General features: G+C 38.9%; 1 protein-coding gene across 1 annotated transcript in view; it reads right to left on the bottom strand.

Annotated features, from left to right (window-relative positions):
* Positions 1 to 1,149: 1,149 nt before the first annotated feature.
* The window catches only part of slc4a4a (solute carrier family 4 member 4a), a gene marked incomplete at its 3' end in the record, with an annotated part of 88,075 nt that continues 71,323 nt past the window's right edge, over positions 1,150 to 17,901 (bottom strand). Inside the window, exons 17-25 of the mRNA XM_079250776.1 lie at positions 17,282 to 17,395; positions 16,981 to 17,142; positions 16,270 to 16,448; positions 14,383 to 14,455; positions 11,087 to 11,155; positions 10,705 to 10,878; positions 8,247 to 8,408; positions 5,960 to 6,039; positions 1,150 to 1,258 (exon numbers count right to left, since the gene is read on the bottom strand). Of these exons, the coding sequence (XP_079106902.1) occupies positions 1,150 to 1,258; positions 5,960 to 6,039; positions 8,247 to 8,408; positions 10,705 to 10,878; positions 11,087 to 11,155; positions 14,383 to 14,455; positions 16,270 to 16,448; positions 16,981 to 17,142; positions 17,282 to 17,395 (1,122 nt within the window). The remainder of the gene's footprint in view (positions 1,259 to 5,959; positions 6,040 to 8,246; positions 8,409 to 10,704; positions 10,879 to 11,086; positions 11,156 to 14,382; positions 14,456 to 16,269; positions 16,449 to 16,980; positions 17,143 to 17,281; positions 17,396 to 17,901) is intronic.

The following is a 17,901-nucleotide window of genomic DNA, read 5'->3' as shown; positions in this document are numbered from 1 at the left end:
TTGAGAACCAAAAACCCCAAATTTAGGTTTAATGTGCCTCCGGTTTCTAATCATTTCCACTGTACAAGTTGCATTTGAGCATAAAATGAAAATCCAAATACATTTAATGTATATTTGAAGAAAAAAGGAAAACTCCAACACTGCTGCTGCAAACTGAAGCTGTCCCACTGCACAGAGCTGGTCTGATCCCCGCATCGTGATCCCTTTTTTTCACCATGTTACCGTAACGATTTCAGTCTGGATCAACCTCTGATAAGCCACTTAGGTTAAGTAGTTTGTGCAGCACAAGCAGTTATATGATCTGCATTCCCAGTTTTAGTTAAAAGTTTGGCTGAGGAAAGTCGGATGAGATCAGTTTTCTACCCCACAAAGTAAAACAGTAAACACAGAAAACGTTACCAACATATACACATGATCATTAAAAAAAAAGAAGGAAAAGAAAAGAAAAAAACACAATTTAATTTAAAAAGTACCAAAAGCTTTGAAGTGAACGTGTGAAAGAGTCCGTTAGAAAGGTGAAGCGATCAAAGCTGCATCCATAAGTGATGATACAAATATTTACCACATCTGCACACAAAAATGTGCTGTTAATTCGTTGTTAATTAACTTATATTTCTATGTGATTTCCTTCAGGAGCTACAATACACGGAGTCAGCTCTATGCAGGGACGGAGGCCGGAATCAAACCCCCGTCCAGAATCAGCACGTTGCCTTTGTTCATGATGAGCATCGGATCTAAAACAAGAGGTAGAGCTAGAAAACAGACCTTCCTGCTACAGGAAAACCTGACTGGAGTAATTCGGCTCATATACAAAAATCAGAGAGATTATATATATTTATCAATTTATATATGTGTGTGTGTGTGTGTGTATAAAAAGGACAGAGAGGGCACTCCATGCACGATCTGTGATTGGAGGAAGCAGTTGCATAGTGAGGAGGAGACAGAAGCTGTTCACTGTGAGAACATGACTCATGGTGGTGAGGACTGAAATAATTAGAAATAACGTGATCTTTAAAAAAAAAAAAAAAAAAAAAAAGATCTTCCCTTTTTTTTTTAGCCCCACTTATCAAAAGCAAAGTCCTGGAGGATGTTTGAGTCATAAAGAGTCACTTGAAGTCAGTAAAAAGCAGCGAGCTGCGGCTTCCTCTTCTACAGAGACGTTTCAGATCCTCGGCTCCTCCAGTAGAACGTGTTGTCATCGTCCGGATCCATGTCTATCCTAATCTGAGGCACAGACTTCAACGGGCTCATCTCAGGGCTGCAAAACAAGGAAGACGGCGGTGGTTAGGACACGTGGAAGGACCGCAGTGCTCAGGTCGGAGCGCTGCTTCTCAAACGCGAGATGATCGGAGAAAATATATGATCAATATTTATCAGATAAGTTTGGGATTTTTTTTAGTGAAACATCAGATGAATTTCTGAAGTTAGAACAATATTCCTTTAACACATTGATGTGTTTTACGGAGCCGTGGTTGGATGGATTGGGCTGCAAGGATTTACTGGAAAATAATACAAAAAGTTTTCAAAAGAAACTTAAACTCTTTTTGTTTACAATACAGACATCATAATTATTTATTTATTTTCATTTCATTTTTATTAAATTATTTATTGGTTTTTTCCTGTTTATTGGGTTTGATTTTAAGTCTATTACTTTGTATTTATTGATATTTTAGGACTGTAACATTGTTTTTGCTTTATTCTGTGCAGCACTTTGGTAACTGTTTATGTTTATAAATAGTGCTGTATAAATAAAGTGGACTGGATAATGAACTAGCAGAGATAAAGCATGGCTAGTTAGTTTATGAGCACTGTTAATGTCATGATGTGATGTTTTATGTGTCTTCATTTCTGGTTTCCTGTTTTATTTTGTATTTTTTCTGTTTAGTTCACTTGTCTTGTTTCTTTTTTGACCTTCGTTTCTGTTCATTGGATCACCTGGTCCTCAGTTAAGTCATTCCTCCTGTGTCTCGTTATGTTGGCTGTACATATTCTCCTGGTTTTCTGTTCCCAGTTGCCGGATCATTTTGTTGTTTTAGTCCCCTGAGTTCCTTGGCTTAAAATAAATCTCTTTGAATCTGCATCCCTGAGGCTCTTCTCTGCATTTGGGTCCACATCCCCACCGCCCGACATGACAGTTAATGATTATTAATGTTTATTTTTCTTCTATTTCATTTATTTTTTTCTTTTTTAACCGTTGTATTCTATGTTTTGTTTGGATGTTTATGTGTGATTGTGGGTGTGCATGGTGTATAAAACTGTTTACATAAATTGTAATGTAATATAGGGGACAGCCCAGGAAGAATAGCTACTGATATTTCGGTTGATAATGCGGATCTTAGTAAAAGTTAGGACATGAAGCTGATTTTTGGTGTGTGGGTGTTTTATCACAGCGGTGAACCGAATCCACCAATCACCACCTCATCCTCCTTATTCATGAAGATTCTGACTGTTTTTAAGCCGTAGATTTAGAGTATGGCTGCATGATGATCCATATGATGTTAATCAGCCGTTGAGCGGGGGTGGGGGTCACAAACAGGAACATCAGAGTGGGAACCAGTGTGTTGATGTTTGTAGTTCTTATAAATGGCCATTTTTCCCAGCTGCAGTAAAGCGCCGAGTGTTGGACAAGTCTACTCATCTCAAATCTCACTTCTGGAAAACCTTTAATGTGTCTGTTGATCAGTAGACCTTCTGATCATTTCGGCTGAAAGTGCTCTGACTGCTGATGCAGGTAAGACGTTAAAGGGTCCCTATGATGCACATTTCAGTCTGATTTATTTTAATATGCAAGTCCAGAAGAAATAATCAAGCCTTTTCTACAAAACCCCTTCCTTCATGTTGTATTGATCCTCTCAGATCCGCCAGAAACAAGCCAACAGAGGAAGCTCCGCCCCTTGTCCTGCCAGCAGGCTGCATCTGATTGGTCAACTGCTAGGAGTAGTTATACTGAGCAGTGAAGGTGGGCGTGGCTTTCTTCTGGTGAACGTGCACAACCTATAGAAGATGACCAATCGTTAAGTCCCTCCCCTGGGACGTCACTAAAATTTTGTGGTAAAAACTCTCTAAAACAAATAATATCCGTTGTCGTGGAAACTGAACGTGGAGCGTGCTGGAAAACTCAAATATGCTTTTAGATGATAAAAAATGGCGCCACTCATATGCCTGATGAGTATTCAACACTATAACACTGTAGAAAGCTCAGAAAACTAGAAATAGCATTATAGAGCCGCTTTAACTACTCACAAGTGTTTTGTTCTGGCCACCTGTTGTTGTTGTTGTTGTGCTGTTTGCTGGAGTAAGAGTCCCGAAACACTCCGATTCATGTTTACATGACCGGATTTACCTCACACCTGAAGAAAGTTTCATTCTGGAGCCTGTTTTTCTCCTGATAATAAAATAATACTTTGGATTTATGCCGCCTTCCACGCCGTAAGATGTCAAACACTTAGAAGCAATCAGATAAATAGAAGATGTTTAAGAGGAGAGCCGAGGCTTTAGTCTTAGAAGCTTTTGTCTTAAGGGGCATTTTACACCAGGTGTTGTGACTGATCAGAGAGGAATATCGGAGCCAGATAAGGCAAGCCCACTCTAAACTCTGTTACCATGGAAACGAGAGGCCAAAACTGCACAAAACCTTTTGTTTTACCATCTCACTGGCATCAGGGTTGGGTCGGGGGGATAAAACGTGACCTTAGTTGACCGATTTCGTGTCTGCCTCTCAGAAACAGAGCTGAGAATCCATGACAGTGATTTTCTAAACTTGTTTAAGTCAAACTCTTTAAGGCGCGACCCATAAAAAAAATTGTCCAGTTTTTTTGGGGGTTTTTTTGCCCTTCAACTAAATATTACATTTTTAAGGGGGTATTTACCATTTATTACCATACAGTATGTATTTTCTGCTTCCAGGTTTGTATGAAGGGACAGAAGACAAGTATCAGATTGTGTTTAACAGGATTTGGGGCAAAGTTTTTACCATAAAATGATACAAAATGTCCACTGTGTGTATGTAATGCGATATGTTTGGCTTTATAGGGTTAAAGCAATCTGGCTTCAGTCTTTGTGAGACAGGATTAATTTTAAACCATTTATGACTCCAACGGGACCTTGTTCCAATCAGTCATACCAGATAAAAAAATCTTTATTCAAAAGTTTTTTTTATAATTTTGTAATGTTATTGTTTTGTTTGTTTCATCCCCCAACCCTCCCCACATGCTCAAGGCAGGAAAATGATGACATTTCAGGAAGTGGTGTTCATGTATGATCAGTTTCTGAGCCAAACCTCTGACCTCCTCCGCGGAGATGGATCAGATGTGGCGGCATGTAGGAACATAACGACATGCATGGCATGTTGACATGGTCAAGATGTCTGAGCCTCAGTATGAGGAAGAAAGACAGTTCAGTGACTTCCAACGCAGCGTGTTGTCGATCTCCTGGGATTTTTGCACACACCATTTACAAAGCGAGTCACATTTTAATGATCTGAGATCAGTTTGATGAGGTGACTCGTTCCAGGTGTTCATGGTTTGCTACACGGATGTGGAAATGTACACTTACTTTACAGAAAACAGTTTTGGCACATCTACATTCATAATTTCTACAACTTGACAAGTTTCTCAAATCAATGTAAAATACTTTTCTGTGGTTTTAGAAAACTGATTAAATGTTGTCTGGTTTTGTTGATCCACTGTGGTTTGTAGGTTTTAATGTTTGCCACATGTAAACAACTTAATATCGAAATATATTCTATGTAAACTTTAAAAAAGAAAAATTAAAAGCGAAATGAAATAAATGTAATATATTTTGTAGAACATATGTGAACTTCAATTTTTTTTAAAATAACTATATTATTTATTTTTTATTTTAAAAAATACATATATATATATATATATATATATATATATATATATATATATATATATATATATATATATATATATTTTTTTTTATTTTATTTTAAAAAATACACATTTTTTTTTTTTAAATTTAAAATATAGATGTGCTTTATATAGATTTCATGTATGAAACTAAAATACAAATCTTACAAATATTAAATAAATATAGAATAAAAATATGAAAATTTAAAAAACTAAATGATGTAAATGCATAACAGGCAAATAATAGCTGAAACTGCATTTATTATTATTAGAAAATTTATTCTGTTCATCATATTTTTTCTAATAATAGAGTTCATGAATGGTAGACAATGTATTTGTACGTCTTTGCACTAAAATAAAGCAAAGAATGTAAAGTTTCCATTATTTATATGTTATTACGCTGTTATTTCACTACTCCATCCAAACTGCACTGGATGCGGCTCCTGGACTAAGATGAGTTCGACATCCCTGCTTTAGTGCATCTGTGCTGGTAGATGTCCATGAGTCCCAGTCTGAACGTCCAGATGACGAAGTCATGATTTCATGCAATCAGTTGGTTTCTATTATAAGCTATGTATGAATTGGCTTGAAATGATGTGTATGTAAAGTGCCCACTGACAACATTGTTATGAAGTGGCGCTGTACAAATAAAGCTGAATTGAACTGAAACTATGAAGCCAGTTTCACTTGAATACAAACCCACATGGCGTTTGTTAGTAGCGTGATGTCAGCGCCTGCTGTCGTTTAGAATGTCTACTCCTAAAGAATTATTTTGCTCAAATGAATCATCTTGTAATCTACAAGCAGTGGAAATCTTTTCTAAAAAAAGACATGCATCTCATTCTTTAGAGAAAACCTCGACTGATGGAGTCAAAGCTGCAAGGACAGACTGAACCTCGCCATGACAGCTGAGCTGGCACGGCGCCCGTCTCTACCTCCTCTTCAAAACAATACAGTTAGCCATAGGTCAGCAATTAGCACAAGTGACCTTTAAAGATCAGACGAGCATTACATGTTCGCTCGCCATGTGACCTTTTACAGCATCTGCAGAGGAGGAGGATGCAGCAGTCAGCTTCAGTTCTCACCTGGACAAGTAGCTGGCCTGATAGTAGCGAAGCTGCTCAGCACGACGTGTGTCGTTCAAGGAGTGAATGGGACTTGTCTCCTGTGGAAAAGAGGAAAAAGAAACTGTCACATCCACACAGACCGGCACCTTAAAGCACACAAAGTAGCTTCTTGTAGAGTTCAGGTGGACTGACAGGTGTGCAATATTTATCTGACTGTTATCTTAAACGACTGTGCATTCAGGTTATGTGTTAAGCATTTAGATTTAGTGAAAAGGTTCATGATTAGTAATTATTGCAGCAGAGGAGATAATTATATCTTCAGACAAATACTGTCAAAAAAGGACAAGTAAGAAGAGCTGAAAAGGAAAAAAATGTCCAAATGAAATCATTAGAACCCCAAACATTGAGTAAAGTTCATGCATGTTTAGGAGAAAAGACAGAGAGAGGCGAGGAGAGATAATATGTTAATCCCATGACGTGGCACAGGAAGAAAGCAGTGAGTGAAAGACAGCGTCCTCTGTAAGACAGAGGACGTCATCAGACACGGACTGAGGAAGCAGAGCGGGAGCAAGACGGGTTTTCCCTCCGGCGCTGCAGGTGGTTTGGTTCTACTCACTGTCAGAGGCCTTCTCAGCTAAGAAGGGCTCCTGCTCCATCATGTCCATGGGGATTTTTATACTGGGAGATTTCTCATTGTAAGGACATTCAGACTGTTGGGGGAGGGAAAGGAAACACATTCTGAGACGGGAGCTGTGAGTCGGTCAGTTACCGTCATAAACATTCGAGTTCTACTGGAAAAACCATAGACTGTATATAAAGATGGGCGGAGCCTCCATGACGTCACCCGTAGGTTTCTGAAGAGCTGAATTGAAGCTCGGTGGGCGGTTCCTACCATCACCATCTTGGCAGGGGCATGCGTGTCGTCTCGCCCAGAAAATACAAACATGGGCAAAGAGGTGGAGCTGAGAGGGGGGCTGTGAGCGTCATGGTGGATGATTGACATCGAGCGAACTCCAAGCTTTCTGTAGCTAAGAGCTAACCGAGCTAACCCGGAGATAACAGGAGCTAACCAGCTAACAAAGGTAAGCGGGCTAAAACTAAGTCAAGTTGCTAACCGGCTAAAAATTGCGGTTGTTCTGCGTTCTTCTGACTTGAAGCAGGAGATTGGGTACCTATCAATCAAAAGGACACGCCCCTAAATATGCAGAATTACCAGATTAAATTACTTTTAAACGGGCGAGTTAGAAAAAAATTCACTCCCTCCACAGTTGTCATGAAGGTAAACCGAACTATTAAACCTAAAATGGATTTTTGTACCAGGCTGTAAACATATTTATTTCTGCTGTGAAGTTGGCCTTTTTAACATGGGAGTCTATGGGGATTTGCTCTGTTTTGCAGCCCCTAGAGGATGAAGGGGGAACTGCAGTTTCATGCACTTCTGCATAGGCTTCACTTTTAACCGCCGAAGGCTCCGTCCATCTTTTATATACAGTCAATTGGAAAAACATTGATTCTTCATCTTGAATCTGTGATCTTTATACTTTTCTGACATCATGAGACGACAGGAGATTTCAGGTGCAGCTGAGAGACGATGCAGACAGCTTAGCGCATCATTCTTTTCCTGCTGCGAAGCAGAATGTCTTTTTCTCCACACTCATCAGGTGAGTGTCAGATACACTGGCACATAGTTTCAGCTCTTTTGTTCAAACTGAGGTAATTTAAATATAAACATTGGCACCAGATCAGTTGTGAAACATTGATTTTTGTGTGTAACGATGCAACAAAAAACCGTAACCGCTCCCCCGGTTGAATTAAAACACAAATATTTTCATGTGTTCAATTTTTTATATGATTAAATTAGACCTTAATATTTAAAAAAATATTGAGTAGAGCATTTAAGTTACTTCTGTTGCAAGTGATGTCCATCTGCACATGATGCACAATCTTACAAATTTTCCAGCTTATTGGATTTCCCATAAAGTTTAGAAAATTAGCCGTTTGAGGCACCGTGGGTTTTTTTTTTTTTAAGGATTAAAATGAAAGCTTCACCAGTCGTTCCGATAAATAAATAAAAACATGCGAGACAAGGAGTTTTTCCTTATTTGGTGCCTGCTGCAACGAACGAGGACAGCTGGGATTTCAGGACAAGGCTGCAGGCTTTGACAGGCTGAAAGTGGTAAACGGGGCTGGCGTGGAAGTTACAACACAAGGGAAGAAAAATAGAAGTTGTTCCTTTTGTTTTAGACATCAGCTCGCTGCATTTAAGTGATTTTTTTTCCCATCAACTTTAAAATGAAAAGCTTACACCGTCAGCGTCGCTGTCTATGCTGCCCCGCTTCTTCTTCTTTTTCTTCTCATCCTCCTTCTTCTTCTTGTCCTTCTCTGGAATAACGTCATCCAGGAAGCTGAGGTCATGCTGGGAGAACATGTAATCCATCGCTTTCCTCACAGCGACCAGAGCGAGGATCTGAAAACATCCCAATCAGTGTTTCATCTATCTCATATCAACTCAACAAAATAAATAAATAACATGAAGAGTGTTAGAATTAGGGTGACCAGATCTTTTGTCACCAAATTTGGGACAAAGATGGAAAATGTGGGACAATGTGAGATTCCACTATTCCATGACAAAGTTAAAAAAAAAACAAAACTTTTAATTCTGCTCTTTGGTAATAAAATGACTAACCAAACATAACAAATCTGTGATTATAAAGCCTCCCTCTGAGTAGGGCGTTTTTGTGACTGGGATTTTTGTGCCATTTCACATCATATTCCCCGTCGTGCAACACCTAAAAATTACTTTGACAAACCCTCACAGTCTCCTCGAACCTGTTTAACCCAGTCTTTGTTGTAACAATACTTTTTCTTCTTCACTGCGGTTGTCTCCCTGTCCTCCATGATCAATCGGTGTATTTATTTATTTATTTGGGTTAGTGGGTGCACCAGTGCATCCTTAGTGGGCATTAAGTCCCGCCTCCTAGTTTGATTGACATGATTGTAACAAATCAGCAGGTGGTGTGATGTGGCAGCCGTCAAATATTTTTCAACACAATTAGTAAAAACCAGTTTTGTTTTGTTTTTTTGGTTTTTTTTTCCCGAAGACTGGTCGTAACAATGCGGGACAGCGCCCCGTTTTGTGGGACATGGGAAAAGTAATAGAAATGTGAGATGATCCTGCACAAAGCGTGACATCTGGTCACCCTAGTTAGAATCCTGATGAGTGTTGCAAGTTAAAAGATTATCTCAAATGCATCCACATTGGAGAAGTTGTATAGCTAGATAAATACTAAAACCTCTCAGACTGGAAAGAATAACTTTCATTTTACATGACAACAATGCTCTAAATTAATATCTGTCCAAATTCCTCCCGGCGGGTATGAAAGAAAACGTAAATTTCCCATGAGCACTATATGATCATATCATATCATACATCCAACAGCAGTATGCTCAGTGGTGGAGCTGGACTTTTATACACGGGGAGGCCAGAGGATGGACGAAACCTTTATCAGAGGAGTCGCATACTAAGATATGAAATGATTGTACTCCTTCCTCTAACACACACACACACACACACACACACACACACACACATATACTGCTGTAAAAACTGGTCATACTACATAAAAATGACAAATAAAACATCTTTATGTTCATAATCTGTATCATGTTGAAATATTTAAAAAGAGTAATAGAAAAACAGTAAGTTGGTGGTTTTGGGGCACAGTATGTTTGTTTTTGTTGTGACAGTGGAGGGATCGATGGCTCCTTCCGGTGAGTAGACTATAGCATGGCTAGCTCCATGTCGCGGCTGCTGACTCCAAGTCCTTCCTTTTTTTACAAAAAAGTTGTAAACATCACTTTTTCTCTTCACTCTTAGATCTTTTATCCAATATAACCCTGTTTACAGACTGTATTTCTTCACGTTTTTAGGCTCTAGCTTACTTTAAAGTCATGTAGCAGCCTTGCTAGCCTGCTGTTTAAACTTAGCAGGATCATGTAGCGTTAGCTTAGCTAATGAACTCTATGTTCAGCTCCAATGTGTTCTTAGTTAATGAAAACCACATATGGCAATGTTCCCCCCAAATGCTTTTAAACTAATCTGATGCTACCAAATAAGTACATGCTAGCATCAAGCTAACAGCCTAACATGACATTAGTAGTTGTATTTGGACAGGAAGTGCGTAGCCAAATGCCAGTGACTTATTTTAACTACAACTACTGAACTACGCACATCTGTAAGACATTTCTGTCTTCCTTTTAGGACCCTGACGGTGTCTAATCAGAAAAATCAGCCTGTGTCTGCCCCTGTGCATGCTTATGTTAGCGTGCATGTTGTTTACATGCTAAGGCCTGAACAAAGTGCAGCTGAATGAGGGGCAAAATTAAGATAAAATAAGTGGTGGGGAGACTTAAAAATAAAAATGCATGTAGTTTAGGAACCAAAAAGTCCATTTATTAGACCGGCTGGTAACAAGTTAATTCAAATTTGCTCTATTTATTTGTTAATTTATCAATCGACTGACTCATGGTCTGAGGTCAAAACTTTTTTGTTTTCTTTTTTAATAATGTTTGCGAAAATGTGAAAAAATTCTCATTAATTAGTAATTTTTTTTTCATTAAAAAAAGAAATATATAAAAAATAATACTGTCATATTGTCAAGATTCTGTCACTAAAAACATATTTTAAAAAACACATAAAAACAAAACAATAAGCACTTGAATGACATCAGTAACTTTCCCCATTTCCAAAAACCGTCTCCTACCATGACGGGGAATATGATGGCCGCCACGGTGGACTTCAGAATCCAGAGCAGAGCCAAGCAGAGGACCTGCAGGAAGGTGAAAAGGTGGACCTTCCTGAGAGGAACATGCCGCAGGTAAACCAGGTCTGGCTGGTGCTTCGCTGGCATCAGGAGCAGCTTGAGACGATCCATGAACTGGACACCAAAAGGAAAAAAACACATGATCATGAGGAGCTTCACAAATATGGATTTTCACAGCAGCAGTAACTCTGCCTTTTGTCTCTTTACAAACACGTAACATCATCAGTATGAGTAAAACTAAACACACCGTGCAGGAATGAGACATAATAGTATCTGAACTATTGATGCAAACCTTTTATTAATATAAAAATGTCAAATTTACCTGCACTCCATTGAGAGAGGCCACTCCCATGTAAAGGAAGACTCCATACAGCACAGGCATGGGGATAAACTAGGTAAAAGAAAGGAAATATACGCTGAAATAATTCAGTAAAATTGTGTCACAGTCCACAACGCGCCAACCAGCCGCTTTATTAGGTACTTTCTCGCTTGTTAGCCAATCACATGACAGCAAAATGATGAAGATAACCTGATGATGATGTTCAGACTGAGCAACAGAACGAGGAAGAAAGGAGATTTAAGGGACTTTAAAAGTGACATGGTTGTTGCTCTGAGTTATCACTGGGATTTTACCACAACCATCTCTAGTGTTTCCAGAGAAGGTATGTAGAAAGAGAAAATATCCAGTTGTTGATGTCAGAGGAGACTGGACAGACTGGTTGGAGATGATAGAGAGGCAACAGGTAGTCAAACAAGAACTGGTTCCAGCAAAGATGTGGAGAATTGCAACTCTGAACATCCAGCCTGGAAGTAGATGGTCTCCAGCAGCAGCTCAAACCTGAAGCAGCTCATTAATCTGACTTTAAACCTGCATATGAGTTTAAATAAAACACATCCTCCTGCTGCTTTCTCAGCAGCTCTGCAGTCTGTCTATGAACAACATTTAGAAGCTGGAGGTTAATTGTTAATGAGGCTTTCATCATTTATTTAAAAGTTTACGTTCTCCACACTTTTGTGCACCACTCTGAGTGAAATTACAAGGTCTAATCGGTCCTCTTCATCATACCAATCATATCACAGCACAACCACGACTCCAGACAAATAGTTTTAGCACCATATATCAAGTTAAGCAGGTTTACAAGCCGCTTTATGTCTCAGAGGCGACAGATTGTTGTTCGTAGGGGGCAAGCCCACCGCAGCTAGGGTTCGTTATGGATGAAACTTTCCACAAAACATGTTGGAAGAGTTAATCATGGGACTTTGTGGTTGTTCCTGCTGTGTTAAATGTGATTTGTCAGACACAAAAAGACAGACACAAAAGAAAAGGACTTAATAACTAAGAATAGGCCTGTTTCATAATATGAATCATTCATTCATTCATTTTCCGAACCGCTTATTCCAATTCAGGGTGGCGGGGAAGCTGGAGCCTATCCCAGCTGGCTTTGGGCGACAGGCAGGGTACACCCTGGACAGCTGCCAGTCCATCGCAGGGCCACACACAGAGAGACGAACAACCACACTCATGCTCACACTCACTCCTAGGGGCAATTCAGAGTGACCAATTAACCTATCATGCATGTCTTTGGAAGGTGGGAGGAAGCCGGAGTACCCAGAGAGAACCTACGCATACACGAGGAGAACATGCAAACTCCACACAGAAAGGCCACTGACCAAACCAGCCAAGGATCAAACCAGCGACCTTCTTACTGTGAGGCCACAGTGCTAACCACTGCGCCACCGTGCAGCCCTCAATATGAATCCTCTTCAAATTATTCCTGAATTATACTTCCAGCAGATTCACAAACGAGTTCGCTGACCACATAATTGTTTTTATGTTTAATCCTAATTTGATGAATGCAAACTTCTCGTGAATTTAAAGGCCTTATTCTGTAGGTAAACTTATCCAAAAATCCCCTTAAAAAGTTGTAATGTTCGTTATTGGCTGTTCCCCCCCCCCCCCCCCACTAATTTTCGATATACCGATTTAACCCAACTCTTAATTTACGATAACGACTTCAACCGATACCAATATTTTTGGAGCAAGTTGTGCCAAACAAACAAAAATATCTGGGAAAACTACTCATGACATCTCTTATATTGTGTCATTTTTAGAGAGAAGAGACGTAGCTGAAGAGTTTGATATAAATATGTGCATGTTGTGTAAAAGTTACGTTATCAAAAAAAGTAAAAACCAATCATTTAAGATATTGCATTTTAAATTTGATATTGGCCGATAATATCTGTATGCCAATAATATCAGACGTCTCTATTAAAAAGTCATGATTTGCAGGCGGTGAGTAAACAGACAAAAGTTTGCCAAAAGAATTAAACTAAAGCTAATAATAAAACTGTGCCTTTATACATGTTGTCCTCATTATTCAAGCGATAACTTGGTTGTAAATGATGACAGTGAGGTTGAAATCATTGAAAAAGCAGCTTTATGTAGCAGAAGGTAGCGAATTGTTTCTGAACGTGGATAGCAGCTCAAAACCGTTTCAAACCTGTCAGGACACGTCCTCACGGATTAGCGGCTAAATGGGGAAAAAAGTGCACCGTTGAGTACCTACTGTTTACTTTCTGCAGTTTGTAAAGGAAATTTACTGGTTTTTGATGCACACATAGACACATCTGATGAAAGACACCTCAGGTAAGTCTGAAAGGTTAGTTTTGTTATTTAACACACAACCAACTCATTGTCATAATAAAAGACACAATTGTAGCAAATTATAATGTTTAAATCTGACATTTATCAGACGGATCTGGGAGTCACAAGCGACTATAACCTCCGAGAGGGAACATATCTGCAGAGTGTGTTGTAATAAAATAAAATCCATCTGCATGAAACGTCTTTAATTAAATTATATTATAATGTTAGGACACAATCTGTAATATCTTGCTATTAATTTAAACATACATTTTTGTAAATTAACAAAAAAGCTGACAAGAACATTACTTTGGTATTATTATTGTGTTTTAGTGAACTAAGAGTAATAGTACTCCTGAGTGTTTGAAGGATTTGTTCGTAGCCAAGAATAAATCAAAGATACAAAGATTATTGTGAACGCTAGACTCTTTAAAGTAAATATAAAGTTTAAATGTAAATATATTTATATTAATAAAATATGTATATAAAATATTTATCAAAATATAAATATGTTTATATTTATAAAAATATATTTATAAAAATATTTATTAAATTATAAATATATTTATATAACTATAAAGTTTCTAAAGGCGGCCGGTGAATAAGGCTCAGTAAGTTTCAATGTCGAAACTGCCAAAAAGTAAGACAACTATTTTATTAATTACCTTTAAAATTGGAGCCATAAATAAAGTAAATATAAAGTTTAAATATAAATATAAAAATAAATATACCATATAAATATATCTATATTAATAAAAACATGTATATAAAATATTTATTGAAATATATTTCTATTCATAAAAATTTATTTATAAAAATATTTATTATATAATAAGATTTTTTTTTAAAAACAGGAAAAAAAATATATAAATATATTTATATAAATATGAAGTTTCTAAGGGCGGCCGGTGAATAAGACCCAGTAAGGTTTAATGTGAACTGGCAAACAGCAAGACAACTATTTTTTTAATTACCTTTAAAATTGGAGCCATAAAAACAGACAGTCCAGTCAGGAGGAACACACACACACCCGTAACCCTCTGCTCTCTGCAACAAAAGGACAAAAACAAAGACTGTCAGATGAAATGCAACTAAAATGATTTGGATTCTTGTGAACTGTAACACATCCAGATCTTCTCTTCCATCCACATAAAACCAAACAACATCCCTGTTAGCAGGAAGTTTGGAGCTGGTGGAGACACTTGGATGAGTTTATTAGCTCAGCTCACAGCTGACACATCAGGAGGCGGCAGAGGACAAATCCCCGGCACAAAAACAGAAGAAAAGCCTTCCAACAACAAGAACAGAAAATAACTCTTTCTGTCATAAACATGAAATATAGACCGAATGTTGTCATAATACCAATTATCACAGACTTCTTTTCCGCTGGGAAAAGAGGTCTGTGATCTCAGACTTTGTTGCTTAAAGATGTCTTAATAAAAACTAATGGAGATCAGGAAGAACTATTCGTTAACGACAGGGGATGAGACGGAAGCGGCTTTCCTAAAAACCAGTTAGTTCCCGCGGTTTCCGGGAGGAAAGGCCGTCGCTCGCACCTGAAGCCAAGCCGCCACGAGAAACAGGATCAGGATCCAGGTTTAATAATCCAACAGTAATCTGCTGTAAAGTCGCTTTTCAACTTTCGCCAAATCAGCTAATTTACTTTAACCCTTTAAAGTCTGAGTTATAAAAATACGGTGAGAAAGTTCCCTTTTTTTTTAATTAAAAAAAAAGTGATTATTTCGCATTTTAAAATCACTATTTTCTTGGATATTCACCATTTATCACAATGTGCTGGCTGCACGGTGGTCTAGTGGTTAGCACTGTGGTCTCACAGCCAGAAGGTTGCTGGTTTGACCCTCAGCAGGGGGGGAGACCCGGAAGGTGGCCTTTCTGTGTGGAGTTTGCATGTTCTCCCCGTGTAATGCGTGGGTTCTCTCCAGTTTCCTTCCACCGTGTCATCCCACCAATGACATGCGTGTTTGGTAAATTGTTACTCTACAATGTCCATAAGTTTGTGTGGCGATCTGTCCAGGGTTCCCCGCCTCTTGCTCAGTGACCCTTAGTCAGACTAAGCCGTTCAGAAAAAGACTGACATGACTACAATGTGATGTGTCAAAACTATTAATCTTCTGCTTGCTGGTATCTATCAGGGGCAGAAAACCAGTGTCAGATTGTTTTCAACAGGATTTGGATGAAAGTTTTGAACATAAAGTGATGCAACTGTATGTATCAATACGTCACATTTGGATCTATGAGGTTTTATATAAAAACATATCAACTTTAGGTCAATACACCTGGAATTTCCTCTTTTTGTATGTTTTTTATGCAGTTTATGTCACTACTAATCTGGTTTGAGTTCAATTTAATCTGATTTATATTGTAAATAAGTGCTTCTTTCTTAATTATTTGGCTTTTTTATTTTACTTCTAAGATTTTTAAAGTAATTCCAGTGTACCCAGTCAAAGTGCATGCTTACAAATGGCAAATAAATCTGGAATTTAAGGTCATAAATAAGTGGTTGATTTCTGCAGAAGCCTGTTTGTAGAAACAAAAACTTGAAAATTTATTTCCATTTTGTGCAGATTTCCCATAAGAAAAGATCTACTTTGATTCCTGTTACTGGCAAGCTGCTGTGTTGTATACAGAAGCAGGCAAACACACAACCTCTCCAGGTGATTCTGTCCTCTCCTTTTGCCATCCCACCCCTAGGTGGTGCTACAGCACAGGGGTAAACACCACTCCGTCATGTCACATTGAGTTTCTGCAACATTTCCAACCTGATTTTTTTGTATTCCCTTTATTTTCTTACTCCACACATCGAGTTGTGACATGTGTGTGACATGCGCTCACACTCTCACCTCACACCCAGGAACTTGGGCTGCTCTCCTGGAGCCGACGTTTCGGTTTCCATCTTCAAACTGTCGATATGAGCGATGGAGATGACGGTGGCGGCTACGTACCACGGCAGACCCATGAAGGAGCAAACCACCAGCAGAACAGCCACCCAGAACAGATCCAGATGGTAACCAGCCCCTTTCTGGTACAGACAACAAACAGGGTCAGAGGTCAGGTGCATGCTCAGCCTCGGGCGCTGTGCAGAGCACAGCTGCAGATACAGCCCGACTTTAAATCCTCTGAAACAGCTCGGATCACTTCAGAAACAATGCAGATGAATCCAGCAGAAAAACTAGGTCCTCTGATGCAGAGTTCTCTGAGATGATTCAACACTGACATCTTAAAGTAACCCCCCCCTTCTCTAAAAATCAAAGGAAACATAACTCAGCTGCAGCAGTGTCTCCCTGAAAATTACAAGTAGTTGCTTTTAGAATTGAACCATGTGCAGTCACTCTCATGAAACATCTCTCACTCCCATGAGAAGAATGATATTTAACTGCAGTGTGAAGGTGGACACCGGACAGTTTATGGGAAATGCACGAAAACCCACACCTGGTCCAGTAAGACAAACCACCAAGACAAAACGTGACTCTTGTACCCAAACAGAAAACTTCTCTTCTTGAATTTCTGATTTGAGCCCTATAAGTCAGAACCCAGCGGGGTTTTTTATGTACCTTTAGCTTGTGCTCCTTCCTGTTGACGATCACAGCAGTAATCTGCTGGTCCATAAAGACCAGGATGGTGACCAGAAGGGCAGGAAGAGCTGAGGCCAGGTAAACCCACCAGGGGTTTCCTCCAAAGGGGGCAACAAACCAGCCTCGTTTCGGGCTTGTTGGCTATGAAGGAGGAAGAAAGAAGCTTCAGCACAATGAAACTGAATTTTTCTTCTGTTTTTTTATACTTCAGCATCATTTTGTTGCGTTTTTGTGGATTTCTAAAACCCAAACTATCTGCTGGAAGGAAGAAGGAGCTCACCTTGAATTCACTTGGCACAATGAGTTTAGGAGTGTCAACTCCCACGAGGATATCGACTCCACAGAAGATGAAGATGGTGAGAATGATGGCGAAGTCGCTGATAAGTTTTCTTACCTGAATGGGAAGAAATGCAAAAATCTGCTAAACTGGAAGAAACATTTGAATTCATACAAAACATCTGAGACCTTCAGTGCGCTGTGTTTTTAATCGTTCAAGAATGTTTCCAGTTGCTTTAAAACTCCTGCATATCTTCCATTTGGATGAAAGAACAGAAGAGATAGAGACTATTTTATTGCAAGAGATTTATCGCGGCGGCTGGAATTCTTGGTAAGGCTTTCTGCCACGGCGATAAACCTGTTGAATCCCATCGAAGAGACAAGCTGCTCGGGTCTGTAAGTAATAACTGCACGTCAGCTGGCAAAAATAACACATGGAGCTCCACATGGTTCGATTTTAGGGCTTCTTTTATTTAACATCTACATACTGTACAGACGGTGCAAGGCAACAAAACATTACGACGTTGACGAAAACACAAATCTGCATCAATAAAACACGAGGTAATTCTAAAAGTTTTACAACCAAATAATTGGATTTTGCTAATTTTCCATCAGTTTGATGAA

This window comes from Telmatherina bonti (assembly GCF_933228915.1).
Source record: "Telmatherina bonti genome assembly, chromosome: 13".
Taxonomy (NCBI): Eukaryota; Metazoa; Chordata; class Actinopteri; order Atheriniformes; family Telmatherinidae; genus Telmatherina; species Telmatherina bonti.
This window is presented reverse-complemented; position numbering and strand designations above follow the sequence as displayed.